We start from the raw sequence: 15,353 nt of genomic DNA on the forward strand, positions 1-15,353 counted from the left end.
ACCTCCCAGTAGCTCCCTACTGTTCCCAGGGTTGGCTCCCGCTTCTGACGGTGCCCCCTCGGCTCGTACGCCCGCGTGGCCCCACACCTTTCCATTCACACCCCGACTGCCTTCTCCTTCCGGTTTACCCGCTTAAGGACCCCCTACCTTTCACCCACGTCACCTGGCTCCGCCTCCTCGTGACGTCACATCCGGAAGGTCGCTTTCGCCCGCATTACATTAACATAGTCACATCATCGCTTCGTTGCACGGACCTCACACGTACGTACGCATGTATGTTGAACCTCATTCGCTCCGTACGTAGCCAACCATGTTTATTGGATGTGTGGGGGAAGGACAACAAACTAAACACAAAAATCTATTCTAAAGAAAAGAGTTTTTAATTTAGATTTCAAAGTGCAGAGCTCCAGTGGCTTCCTAATAATGGAAGAAAGAGCATTCCAGATGGCCGCAGAAGCCCATCTGAAAGCGCCGTCTGCAGTGGCCGTATTTGTTTGATGGCCAGCCAAAACATTGATTTTATCATCTAGACATCGGGGACATGGCCGAGTGGTTGCAGAGGTTTGTGATTTGAATCTATGTTTGTTGAACTTCTTTCGCACCATACGAAGCCAACCATGCTAATCGGAGGTGCGGGAATCAGTTCAAGCGCAGCGACGGTGCATTACAACCGGGAATACACCAGTCTCCTGGCTCCCTGTTGTGGCGAACATTCTGCCACCAAATATCCGCAGAGACATGGGGCAACCTGCGAGGGGGTTTACACGCTTTCTTGCCAACGACAACCGCCTATTAATTAACAAAGACCTGGAGGCGAATTGGAGGTCGTTAATTCTGAATGGTGTTTACGTGGAGACACGTTTACCAACAATGCTCCTGAACAATGCACGAGTTGGCATGAAATATTAGCTTTTTTTGCATTGAACGGTGCTCAATTGTTTCGATGGAGTGCGCTTGTCACCAATATCAGGTGACCCAGCAATGTGTTTAATGATGACACCCAGAATGTTGAAACCAGTTCCAGAGTTTGGTTGCTCGCACACATAGCTCGCTGGTTAACATGAGTCGTGAAAAACTGATTAACGAATGTTTTTTATTTATTTATATGTAGAGACAGAATAATTGTTCTGTTTCTATATATTTTTCTTGTCGAGCAAGAGTGACCTGATCCTCACCCCACCATGATGGGTAACACTGGAAGGGAAACGCCGTTGCTTACCTGATACGTCTCCGCGTTGTGGTTGCGGCAAAACGGGTAGAAGGCCCCGACCTGCATCCAGCGGCGGCACAGCTCCTCCGAGGGCTCGTCAAAAAACCCACAGATGTCCGCTCCGATCTGCGTTGATGGCACAAGGAGTGGCGGAAGATTGGTGGGGGGCGGGGAGGAGGGGGTTGGAGTGGGGTGGGATGCAAGGTGGGGGGAAGGAACGTTACTAAAATAACATCTTGACTTAAAAGCTTTCGTGACTGCAGGAATTAATATTCTTTGGGTCTTTCGGTAAAGTCACGTAGATAGGTTCAAAGAAAATAACAAAACAAACTATGACGTTTCGATCACAAAGCAAGCGTTTGTCATCCGGACGAACGCTTGTGTTCCGATCGACACGTCGTAGTTTTTTGCAATATTTTGTTATATTTTTGTTATCTTCTTTGAACCTATCTACGTGACTTTACCGAAAGACTCAAAGGATATAAAATAACATCCCCCTGTCCCCGAGCGACGAACGTGAGTGTTGGGCGGCACGGGGTTAGGTCACTCTGCCAAGCAATGATGCTATGGTCCAGCGTGTCCGTGCGGATACATTATTCTGGAAACGCTAAGATGGGGCAGCCCTGCGTATGCTCGCTGATGCCACTGCTGGTGGAAAGGCCTCCAACGGAAGGTGCTGCTAACTTGTTTTTTTGGACTGCTCTTCAACACTGACCACTATCTGGTGGTGCACCCATTGATGCCGCTGGGTAGACAGACATGGGACGATTTAAGAAACTTCTTGTGTCAGCTGCTGCATCGGGAGATCGAACAGGTGACCTCTGGAATACGAATGCACTGGACTAACCCTGACACCATTGAAGTCTCCCTCGTTTACATGTCATGCAAATTATTTATTCAAACCGATAAGAGTAAAATAATAGGCAAACATCTTATTTATTATTTTTTATTAAACATTATTTATTACGTATCAATTATTTATTTACTTGTCTATTTACTTACTTATTTACCTATCTACACATAGCTATTTATTTATTTATTATTTACTTACCAGGCGAGGTCGTTATTTAGCTATTTTTGTCCTTGCATAATTTATTTGATTATTAATTTATTATTTATTCAAACCAATCTGAGGGAAATAATAGGCAAGATCTGATATCGCCATAATAACACGTGCTAAAGCATGTCTCCTTACCTCACTTCCAGTAAAATAATTTTCTTTAAAAAAAATACAGAAAAATACATTTAATTGAAAAATATGAAAACTCAAGATGTAACGATAGCATACTCATTACTACAATGACCTACGGGAATTAATGTAAGAACCTCCTTTCAGAAAGTTTCAACGTGGAATCGAAGATAAATATGAGCAAAACAAACAACAAGTTGACTCATTGATTACACATATTTGTGAGAGAAACGCAACTGGAAAGCGCATCAGAGTAAACCTTGGGCAGTCATTGAAGTTACTGAAAGCAGACTGTGGATAAAAACCGATTCAATATAGAGGTGGCAGCAGGATGGAGTGCTATTATATATGTATTTATGGTAAACTTCATTTGCGCCGTACGTAGCCAACCGTTTTAATCAGAGGTGCGGGGGAAGGACAGCACACTATATATGGATCATAACTATGTTTTTTTTACATCACTGTCGTATTTTATTGCCTTGTTAGTCATCATATCTGAAATGAATGCTGGAATATTGCATGCGCAATATCAATCAGTAAAATAATACTGCTTTAAATGCGTTTGTGATGGCCTCATGGAATACAGGTTTCAATGGAGTCAGGGAAAAGCGTGAAAAATGTATGGGGCAAAACATTATTCTGCACCTAATCTAGGAATATTTGTGTTATTGTTCTGCATCTATATATATAAGTGATGTGTGCAAGTGTCCACTAACATGGTTATTATTAATAAAGAAAATGGAACAAAAACGGAAGAGTGTGCAAAGAAGTACGGGAAGACACGTGTTTAGAGTTACAATGAGAGCTATGAAAAGGAATTCATGAATTTCGATTAAAAGCTTTCGTGACTGCAGGGATCCATATTCTTGGTTCTTTCGGTAAAGTCACGTAGAAGGGAAATAATAAAATAATAAAAATAAAACAATAAAAATCTCACGACGTTTCGATTGCTACACAAGCAATCATCATGAGGTGTGAAAACCACAGCAGGGATTTTTTTCAAAATTTTCTTGCTGTGGTGTTGCAATCGAAACGTCGTGATAATTTTATTGTTTAATTTTTATTATTTCCCTTCTACGTGACTTTACCGAAAGAACCAAGAATAGGAATTCATGAATTACGGAACATGAAATTAAAACATCTGTTTTCATTTGGAAGCCACTGGAGCTATGCACTTTTAAATCTAGATTGAAAACTAATTTCTGCTTTTTGTGCTTAAGATTGTTGTCCTTTCCCGCACCTCCGAGTAGCACGGTTGACTACGTACGGTGTGAAATAAGTTCAGCATACATACAAATATCAAACGAAAAACAATACAGTGAAAAGGCATTAAATCGTTTTGGCATGAACTATTACACGCATCCATATGAGGTTTTTTTTTTTGTGTACGACCACGTAAATATAAATGTGTCGTTAAACCCACCACCACCGGGCACAGCCAATTAGTAAGCTTCGTGACCTAAACAAAACGTGCCAATTAGTTACTAGTGCAACACACCGGTGTGTTGGAGAGTGAGTCCACAACATTTACAATTCGAGTACGACGTTTCACCTGTGATTACAACCAGCATCATCAGTCGACAGCCAGAATTTATTACCAGCGAAATGTCACGGTACTCAAATTGAAAATGTTGTGTGTTTACTCTCCAACACACCAGTGTGCTGACCTTGTAACTAATTGACACATGTTTTACATCATGCCAATCCCTCACATTAACATAGCCACTTCCGTGCCCTCGTCGAGGAGGCCGCTCTCCTATCTTACAGTAATTTCTCACATTAACATCACTCGCCCCGACCACTTCTTTATAACCCTTGAGCTACACCCATTTCAAACCTTTTAAAACAGTCTGCCTCAGCAGCAGACCATGCTTTCTCACCTGATGATGGACGCTTGTTGTTGCGCCCGAAACGTCGTGATTTTTTTAATTTTATACCCACGTGACTTTACGGAAAAAAAACAAAGAGTATGGATTCCTGCAGTCACGAAAGCTTCAAATCAAGATTGATACATTTTGTTCACGCGACAAACCTTACTAATAGGCTGTGTCGGGTGGTGGCGGGTTTTAACGACGCATTTATATTTACACAATCCAACCAAACAGAAAGACCTCTTTTATGGATAATATTGGTCGCGAAAGCCTACCACGTGTTAAACTGTTACACGCATGAATGACTGTGATGAATGTAATGGAAATGTGGGTGGTGGAGTGGTTTAGGGGCATCAGAGCACTGAGCATGTGTGAGATATTACTTTTGAACCCCAGGGAATTTGTCCACCGGGGTAGGAATACAGTACTTCACATAATCTTAACCACAGGCTAAACGTCCAATAGTTTTGTACTTAGGCGTTCGCGACACATATTAACATTTACAATCATTAGGTTCAATCATGTAGGTATAATTATAACAGTAATATGATTACCCCATGGAAACATACTCCCACCGCATGGGTCTTCATCTTATATATGTATTATTTGGATGCCAGGATACAAATACCACGATTGTAACAGCATTAGGGTTAGGGTGCTGACCTAATCCTTGGGGTCATACTTCGGCTGGGAGGTTACACTACCACTAGGAGGGCCAGAGGTTCAAATAATATACATATAGTATGTGGACCACAGAGTCATAATTCTACACTGTCAAAATAAGCTCTTGTACCGGCACCACCAAGTTCCTGGGTATGAATCCAGGTTTTCAATTTCAGTGAGGTGAGAGCATCAGCTTGGTCACTCATGACGACACACAAACACTGACAATATTTTAACTGTTGTTTTTTTTCGTCCGCTTGGCAAAACAGGTAATTTGAATGGATCTCACAAGTCGTTCTGTGATATCACCTTCCATGGGCCGTTCTCGGACACAGAAGGGCACTGCTGATTAATTTGTTGCATCACGTGAGATTTGTCGTGCATATTTAGAACCCACATTTTTGAGAGGGAAAAAAACCCACCAGCAACCACCGGGGCAGGGCGATTCCACTCGTGAGCAGCGAAAGGCGAGCGTTGATGAAGCAACAACGTCGCGAGCGAGTCGGTGTGGCCCGTTCATAATGACCTCACTTCAGCTCAGTCAGTGGAGGCTGCGTGGCTCGTCGGCTAAACGTGCCACTTTTTTAGGCGTGCGTGAAAGCGGTCGTGGTGAGACACCGATAAAAAACAAATGGGGCTCCGCTGCTGTGCAGCTCGGGGCATCGCCACTGCATCACTGCCTCTCATTGCCTGCTGCTCGTTTTGTAATCGACCCATGGGGTTGTCATGCATTAATACCAAAACGGTTCCCACCATCGCAAATTTTTCCGTCAATTTGGCAATGTGGCTGCTGCCCTTGGGCTCATGGCTAACATCATCACAAACTCAGCATAGCTGCAATCACGAATCTAAAATGTTGAGTTTTTATTTCTGTTCCTTTTCTTCAGCATGTAAGTTCCTTTGGGCTCAATAAAGCTCATTTGTAGCCGTGTGAAGATTGGCTTCCTTACAATTAAATTAATTGTTGCAATTCAGGGACACGATTTGATTCATGAATTGATTTTAAAACATCGATCATATTTACCATAGTTATTCCAGTTTTGCTAGAGCTATCGTGGCATGAGATAAACAAAATTAAATCAAATCAAGAATCCATTTGGGAAATCTCACCGAGCAGAAATTGGCTGCAGAATTAATTATTTGCAGGAATTCTCCTGAAAAAGCCTTCAAGTGTATTTTTTTAACCAGTAGGGGCTGCACTTTCCCACACACTGTGCTTTTAGATTGTCATAATAGTAACGCTGATTTTGTTTTATACTCGGAGCTGGCATTTGGCCAAATAAAGAGAAAATTAATATAGAAAATCTGAGTTTTTGTGCAGTCATTGTTGACTGGGCTGAAACTCAATCCACTACGCTTAGGGATGCAAGTTCAACCATGAGTGGCTGTAACCCAGATTCGAACCCATGGCTTCAGAAGTGCTGGCTCAACGCTCTGACCTCTGAGCTACCTGGCTTCTCCAAGAGTTGATTTTATTCAGACATTTGTTGAACAATCTGGTGAATGGAGTGGCCTCAAGTGGCTGGACAGGGTCACGTTGACCCATTAAACAACGTATACAAAACATCGAACACTCCATTTAATGCATGTATTGTACACTTAATAATACATTGTAATTGATGAATAAATGCATCATAATAACTTTACTGTAAAACTCCTATGATTGCTGCTTAGAAAATGTAATAAACACGAATGATGAATGTATCAAAACCTAGTAACAATGTCCCGAGGTGGAGCAGTCATAGTGGTGAATGCACTCCCTATAAATTTGGCCACCCAAATTCCCTTCCCGGCCATGGCTAAAACTAGTGACGAGTGATTTTTCAACCCATCCTGACCTTCTTCCCTTCACCAACTCGCGCTGACGAGTGTGGTGAAATATGATAAAACATCCCATGGTGTACATGGCTTTGGGATGCTTTCATCCATTGGTGGATTTCGTATTCCTGGAATAAAAAAAAAACAATATAACAAGCACCTCTTGTTAACAATGCCCTGGAATTTTTTTTTGCAACTATGAGATATCTGACGGAAAGTGGTCTTGTGATTTTGGGAGGACCTACGTTATAACAAATTTGAACAACAACAGCAGCAGCTCGGTACAGGCGTGACCGGGAGTTTGACATAACACAGCCCTGACGCTGCTGCCCAATCGCAACGAGCTTCACAATGACCTCTACAAAAACAGTCACTCATGGTGTTACGCGTGGCGTTAATCAACTGACGCAATCGTTGAATCGAATTATTTATCTCCAGCAAAAGTGAACATCCATTGAAGATAGAATGTGATGATTTCAAGAGCGAGCTGGATTTAAAATATTAAAAATAACCAAGACCGTTGAAGATGATAATTAAAGCAATTTCAGTGCCATGTGAATATAATGAAAGGACACAGTGGGGGCTTAGGAGAGGCGTGCAAATTAAGGCATGCAATGTACGATATTCATCGGAATAAACAGACGTGAGTGGTGATTATAGGTATTTTAGATTTCCATGTCAAAGCCGAGATATGGAACGCATCCAAGAGAATGTGCAACTCGTGTGTGCAGGTGATGGGTGGACTATGACATTGCAGGGATCAAGAACGATGGTGGTAGAAGGTGGGGTGGGGACTTTATCGAGCAGTAGGTTGACAATGGCTGATGATGATGTCAAATACCAGATGCCAGATCTCACAAAAGCATCTAGCATACATCACCTTGGTAGTGTACCCCACATTTTGGTGAGAAACGCAATCTATACAGTTCAGCCACGAATCAGAGGAAAGGAAACATTTGCCCAAAATTCTTTGGTTCTTTCGGTTAAGTCACGTATAAAGATAAAATAATAAATTAAATAATAGCATACTACGACGTTTCGATTGCAACACAAGCAATCATCATCAGGTATAAAAGAAATAGCAACAAAAATCTAACCAGAAAACTATAGACAGACACACAAGCAGACAGACATCAACAAAGACACACAGAGAGAGAACACGTATCGGCAGAATGAGAGAGGTCGTTTCTGTGACGAGGCCTTAAATATAGAGAGGGGGCGGGGGCGGAGAGAGGGAGGGGGCAGAGAAAAAATTAGCATGTCAATGAGTGGACGACGACGTGGTATGTCGTAGTATGCTATTATTTAATTTATTATTTTATCTTTATACGTGACTTAACCGAAAGAACCAAAGAATAATTCCTGCAGACATGAAAGCTCCAAAATTGAGATTTGCCCAAAATGTTTACTCGACCTTAATTGCCTCTGCCGAAACGAGCAATGGGGTAGTGCCACGTGCGTGTTGTTGAAGGTTCTGAGCCTGTGGCAAAAAATTCCACATTCCCATGGAATGTGTCTTTTTTCTTAAACCTTTGCATGACCACCGTTACGACTGCTTACGTGGTTATACGGAAGGGCAGGCGTTCCCATGCGCTATGCCACGGGTTCGTAACTACAAACGCGACGTTCCATTTCACGGGCAGGGACATTGGCAGTGGTGTGTGCCGACATTGGTGTCATTCGGTGCGTCTGTTTGTGGCAATTCCAGGGCGCAGGGCCACCCTGACATTGCTACATCGTTCACCAATTAACCTTTACAAGCCACGCATGCCAAGCTCCACCCCACGTCTAGGAGTAATGACGCACGCGGCAGAGACGCCGTCTATTATCACGCGCTGCTCAAGTACGCGGAATAAGCAACACGTGGAAATGGGACACGTCGCAGAGAATATCGTAAAAGTAATAACATTCTCATCAATTTGTTACCTTTAACATTCATACTTGAATGTCGAGCGATATCGGATTTAATCGATTTAGAATAAATGCTTATTTTCTTCAAGCTTTATCACTCTGACATTGTTCCGAAGTGAGCATCCATCAGGGTGACAGCCAGACAAATTTGTTACATTTTAAACACCAGTTCTACACACGGGAGCACCACGAGATTTGTGTGGCGTTGGAAACACACTTAGTTTAACATTCCAATTTTTATTGTAAAATGTTCGTGTTGATTTCGTTGCGTTTCCCTGAAATATGCACGTTATGTGTGCGTGTCGTGCTATTTTCTGGATCTGGAAGTGCACGCGCGTGTTCGGCTTATCTTTGCTGAACCGATCGCACGCACACACAGAGCGGTGCCTGAGAATGCATTATCAACCTGGGGACCTTTGCAATGGGGGTGGGGTGGGGTACACTGACATCCCAAGGGCCATCCGACATTCGACTCCCATCCATGTCTCTTCTCAACGCCGTCGTTTAACAAGAAAAAATAAATCTCGCGGTAACAAAAAAACAAACGGTTTGAAAAACTTTGTAGTACACAGCTTACGAGCAAAGGCAATGCAATACATTCCTCAATAACACTGTGGCCCTAAACGGAAAGGTATATAGACGGTGACGTTGTGGGCAATTGCCCTTCTTCATAGCCCATAGAGAGGACAGCGAGGTGGATATAAGAGTTCAAGATTGAACTTTACACCACGGAGGGTTTATATAATGTTTTCGTGTCATAAATAAAGTGGCGTCAGCATGGCACGAGGTTAATTTGCAGCAAACAAGTTCATCGGCATGTAACAACGTTATTACTATTTGCGAGTAAATAAAACAAAGTTCTTTTTCAGTGATGGCAGGCTAGCTCAAGGTGAGATTGCTGGGATGACATCACTGAGGGCCTGGGTGCGGGTTCAGGCCGGTGCCTGTGAGTAAAGGGATTCTCACGTGCACAGCGTTGATATAGTCTAAGTCCAATCATTGCCACCAACAAAGAGAATGTTTGACTTGAAGCTGTCGTGACTGCAGGAACGACTCTTTGGATATTTCGGTAAAGTCACGTAGAAAAGAAAATAAATTAAATGATAAAATACGACGTTTCGATTGCAACAGAAGCAATCGTCATCAGGCACACACAGACAGACACACAAGCAGAGAGAGACAACACAGAGACACACACTCCTTGTGTGTCTGATGTTACATTTGTTTTTTTTTCACTCAATACCTATTTTTTGGTACTTTTCCCTGAAATTCTTTTTTTATTTTAACAGGGAAGGCCCACTTAGTTATGTCGCGCTTTTTCAGAAGCGACTTGGCCACAAATTACAGCTCAACTACGTGGCTCATCATCGCGTTGAAATTTATAGCAGCCAAACACACTAAACTCGTGTCGATTTTAAATGTGGAGAGAAAAACTGGAGGACCCCGAAACAAATTCCACGCGACCACGGGAAAAACATGAAAACGACTTCAAATATACAACAGGCTTAAGGGTCGGGATCTAACCCACAACCTCCTGTATACCAGGCGAGGGAGTTAACATCTCCGAGTCACATCTCAACACTTTCGTCAATAACACCATGGTCTTAAAAGGTGACACTTCGGGCAAAGGTTCTTCTTCATAGCACATGGCGTTTGAGGCAGTGTTATTGACGGATGTGTTTTTGTTATTTGTGCGATATTGCCAATGCAGCAGCGCCACGGAATTTGTTTCTCTCTAAAGCAGGATGGTAAGTAAAGTGCTGCCCCCGAGGACGGAGAACAGGTCCATTGAAAATATTAACAAACCAAGTTCTGTGATAACCTCTTCATGGAACATTCTCAAAAACACCGATTCATTTTCTGCGAGAGTTCCGAATGAATCTGTCATTCATAAAATTTCACTGATAAAACAAAAGTTGGGTACAAAAGGCTAATAATAATAAATGATGGCAATTCATCGACTCGATAACGAGGGAAATCTGTTACAAGCCTAGGATGTGTATGTGCTACATATGGCAATATGATGGATCTCAGGCTTTGATTGCTGTGGGCTCCCACCTGGCTTAGCAAAGGCGGCTAATAATCACGAGGCACAAACGGGACGCTCATGGAATTTAACCATTGTTATAGACGAATCCAACTCTTTCGAATTGTAGACAGCAGTGAGGAAAGTACATTTGGACGTAGGTCAAATTGCAAAGGTAAATACATCTGTATCATTAAATACTGTAGTGGCAATGTTGGCACCAGAGTGAGAAAGTTGACGTGTTATGGAAAATGTAGGAACTGTCTCTTGGAATCGGAATCTAACATAGGATGATTACTTTAGATTGGGCGATCCAGCTAACATTAATACTTCGATTTAAAGCTTTCGTGACTGCAGGGATTCATCTTCTTGGTTCTTTCAGTAAAGTCACGTATAATGGAAATAATAAAATAATAAAAATATTATTTTATTTATGTTTTATTTTCATTTTTTTTATTATTTCCATTCTACGTGACTTTACCGAAAGATCTTCTTGGTTCTTTCGGTAAAGTCACGTAGAAGGGAAGTAATAAATAATACAAATAAAACATAATAAAATAATTCTCACGACGTTTCGGCCACAACGCAAGCAGCCGTCCTCAGGTGAAGACCAGGTCTGTCGGGGAGACAACCAAGAAGACGAATCCCTGCAGTCACGAAAGCTTTAAATCGAAATTTTACCGAAAGAATCAAGAATATGAACATTAATACTCTTAAAGATCACAAGTTACAGATAATTATGTAAATATGTGTATAGTCGAACAAGAAGCCACGAGGATGTCAAGGTGACCAACTGGGGCTCGATAATCTGGTTCAGTGCAAGGGGCTCGTAACCCATCCACATTCATTTTTATTCCCCCACCACCCCACCGCCAAAAAAATTTGGAACAAAAAACCCCAAAGGTAGAAATGTGCTGAGGGAACAGGGAAGTTGGCAGTCATGAGCAGACTGTAATAGATGACATCATCATATCTGCTTGGACTACAGGATAGTGTGCGTAGGATTTGATGGATGCCCTTGTGGTACCCACTTTATAAGAATGGGGACCGCGTTGATTGTAACAATGACCAGGGCATGCCCCTCCTCGCCATACCAGGAAAGGTCCCGTCAAGCATTATTCAACATCGTTTTACTATCTAGATGTGAAGTTTTCGTGACTGCAGGGATCCATACTCTTTGGTTCTTTCGGTAAAGTCACGTAGGTAGAAAATAAAATAAATTAAATCATAACGTTTCGATTGCAACACAAGCAATCATCAGGTTGAAAAACCACAGCAATAAATTTTTTGCTGATTTTTTTCTTGCCGGTAAAGTCACGTAGAAGGGAAATAATAAAATAAAATGTATTGCCGTTGCTTTCCCACCTGATGATGATTGCTTGTGTTGCAATCGAAACGTCGTGATTTAATTTATTTTATTTTATACCTACGTGACTTTACCGAAAGAACCAAAGAGTATCGTCTTCCTAGGCACGCTGAGAAGAAGCAGAGTACCATTGTGTTTCCAGCAGGGGTAGTCCTGCACAGAGACCATGATAGTATGTCCGTCCGCTACAGCAGAGGTGCCGGGGAATTTCAACACAACCCACGTCTTAGGAATCTCCTCCTTCAGCATGGCAGAACACACTGCAGGATACTGTGTGATAAATCATGTTCCTCTCTGTGAGCAAAGTAAAGCGGGACGTTGGGTTGTAACTGGCGACCAATAATAATGTTTTGTGTACGTTCCACAATTTTTTTGCACCGTGTTAGACTCCCTGTATTGAATATTGTTTTTTTTATTTGAATTTGGAGTACCCATACCAAAAATATCTGGCAGCCTAGCTATATTTATTTTAAAGGGCTTGACTGCTGATTAGGCCTAGAAGGTCAAAAGTTTGCTCGCATGGACAAATGCTGCCGAATAATATTCGCCCAAAAGGAACGCCGGTTAATGGATAAGAACATTATTTTAATGCGAGAGGCGGACCAACGTCGATTTATTTTATTACCCATATATGTCAAGTACATAACTCCTTTATGCCTGTCAAACTTAGGTTCCATTCTTTATAAATGGTGTAAATGGGCTTCCTTGTAATAAAGTAACGCACAGATTGATTACCAAACCGCCGTCCGTTTAAACGTAGATGTAACCGCACCAAGAACATTCATTGCGTTCGGAAACTCAGGGGCATATCTCCCGTGAATTATGATCAAATTTCACACGTCACATTTGGGACGCTTGGGATTTTGCAATGCAATAGACGGTGTTGAGTGAATTGTGCCTGCGGAGGACAGCAATCCTTTGACCTACAAGAAGTGAAACACAGCAACAGCTGCTACAACCAGCTGTTTGCCAGTGCACTTGTTTTTCCTGCGGTGTGTGTTTGTCGCAAGCGGTTACAACCGACGATCCATTCCCGAGGGACGTTATCGAGCCGTGATCGTGTGGGGAGGGGTTTGTAAATTGCCATCGCCTGAGGAGTTCAAAGGCACCTTCCACGCTGACGGCGGTTTTAAAATATAGATTAAAAACATACACCCGTACGGACGCACACACGTACGCACACGCGCCTGTAAATAAATAAAGCGATTGTCTGCAGTGGAAGAGGTTAATTTGCATTATACATTTCAGACGGTACTGGCTTTTTTTGTGCGTGGTTTATCAAACGCCCGGCAAGGTTATCACGCCGGGAATCTGGGCGACCAGCCAGTTTGCCACGCAAACCATTTAACCCACAATTCTTCCGCTCGTCGGCGTGACGTCCTCTCGGGATCACATTTTGTCCTCCTCCGTCCTTTCATCAGAAAAAAAAACATTGCCTCGCCCTCAGCTGCGCAGCAAAGAGGAATGGGCGAGTCGCCTTGTCTACATTGCCTCCTTTGCCTCCCGCGGAAGCAATCATACAAATTCGGGAACCGAACGGCAATGCCGTTGCGCTCTCTAAAATGGGCTTTGATGTGGCCCTTGTAACGCGAGAGGCATAATCGGGCACCCCTGTAAGGCATCAGAGGACACGTATGGAGGGGGCACTGTGGTGAATTCTAGGCTCGGGCAATGAAATGCATTTCGGTCATGGTTGTTTATTTATTTGTAATTTGACAAAAGCTCATGTAAAAGGCGTGAACTGGAATAAGTGAAGGGGGGAAGCGGGTTACAAAAAGTCCGAACTCAGTGCTCCTGAGTTCTGGGATGGGAAGAGCATTTTGGTCATGTTCTTCTGCTTTTCCGCCTCACCTCCGATTAGCACAGTTGGCCTATGTACGGTGTGAAGGAAGTTCAACATACATACACACACACATACATACGTGCATACTGTGGTGCCACGACCACGAAGCAACTCCGCAAACGCCGCAATCCCCTCCAGACCCCCACACTAAGCGCACACCCACACACAGCGCAACCACGTAGTGTCCTGATGGGGCGTTGCCTGGCACATCGGCTTTTAATCCGAAGGGCCCCTAGAGGGAGAGTGCCACGGTTTCCCGGTGCCAGGAGATTGGCCAACCCTCACAGGACAGGTTATATTGCGGTGCCCCTAAATTGGCTTAAGATTGCATGGGCGCAGAACGAAAATGTTCACTGGGCCAACCGCAATGAGCCAACAACAAAGTTAGACACTAAACTCTTGGTGTGGTGTTGCTCTGGTTGTCCTTCTGTGCTGCCCAAAACATATTTCCCCGTGTGTCTTCTCTGTGTATGTATCTCTGCTACCTTATACATCGTGTCTGTTCACGAGTCCTTGTCCTCTGTTTACGTTGGTATGCTCAGCCCAGAAGATTAACACAAGATTGAGCAGTCTTTTGAAATACGTGGTCAACCAGGTTATTGTCGAACTTTGTTGTTGGCCGACTGGTTTGCATCGCATTATGTTTCTAAGGTTTATTGAGTTCGCGTCTCCCATCTTCTTGCTGTATTTGCCTCCTTGCAGTATGCCATTCTCTGTGTGCTCTGTGTGTGATGTCCCTCTGTGTGTTCCCTCGCTATGTGTTTTGCCGCATTTCCACCTGATGATGAGCGCTTGTGTTGCATTCGAAACGTCGTGATTTATTATAATTTTATTTCATTTGTGATTTATTAAAAAAAATATTTTATTTCTACATACGTGACTTTATCGAAAGAACCAATGAGTATAGTAATTCATGCAGTCACGAAAGCTTTTTTAATGCTAGATTCTGTTTATTTTATAATTTAATTAATAACTAATGTGCTGTGAAGAAGGGCCATTGTTGGTAATATACTTTTTCCATTTCAAGGCCGCAGTGTTATTGCCAAATATGTTGAGTTTTATTTTCAATCAGTGCGGGCACTCTTATAATTGTGTTTGATGGCATCGCAATAAGTTTCAAATGATTTTCTGCGAAGGACAATGGAGAGGAAAAATCTCATTACTGATGGGATCTCAGTAATGGAAAGACAATATCTCAAGAGAGATTCATGAGCTTGCGTAAGGTTTACTTTCATATTTGTATGTGCCCATAAGCTGCAATCATAATTAAGCATTGATGCAGTCACACAATAGCCTCTCGCACCGAAGAAAACAGAGTCTCATTTGAAGGGTCCGTCAGTAGAGGGTAGAACATTGGCTCTTACAAATATGAATGCAAAGCAATAACCCAGAGAGAGAGCACAGATTACACTGTGTAACAATCTTTTTTTGTTCCTGGGTAGTACGTGTTATTTCC

The 15,353-nt window shown here is 42.7% G+C and overlaps 1 protein-coding gene across 1 annotated transcript in view; it reads right to left on the bottom strand.

Moving 5' to 3' along the window:
• LOC144948874 (sucrase-isomaltase, intestinal-like) overlaps nt 1-15,353 on the bottom strand; it is a 329,860-nt gene that overhangs the window by 107,552 nt on the left and 206,955 nt on the right. The window contains exon 16 of the mRNA XM_078878575.1: nt 1,220-1,336. Within this exon, the coding sequence (XP_078734701.1) occupies nt 1,220-1,336 (117 nt within the window). The remainder of the gene's footprint in view (nt 1-1,219; nt 1,337-15,353) is intronic.

Source organism: Lampetra fluviatilis, chromosome 51 (assembly GCF_964198595.1).
Source record: "Lampetra fluviatilis chromosome 51, kcLamFluv1.1, whole genome shotgun sequence".
In the NCBI taxonomy this organism is placed as follows: domain Eukaryota; kingdom Metazoa; phylum Chordata; class Hyperoartia; order Petromyzontiformes; family Petromyzontidae; genus Lampetra; species Lampetra fluviatilis.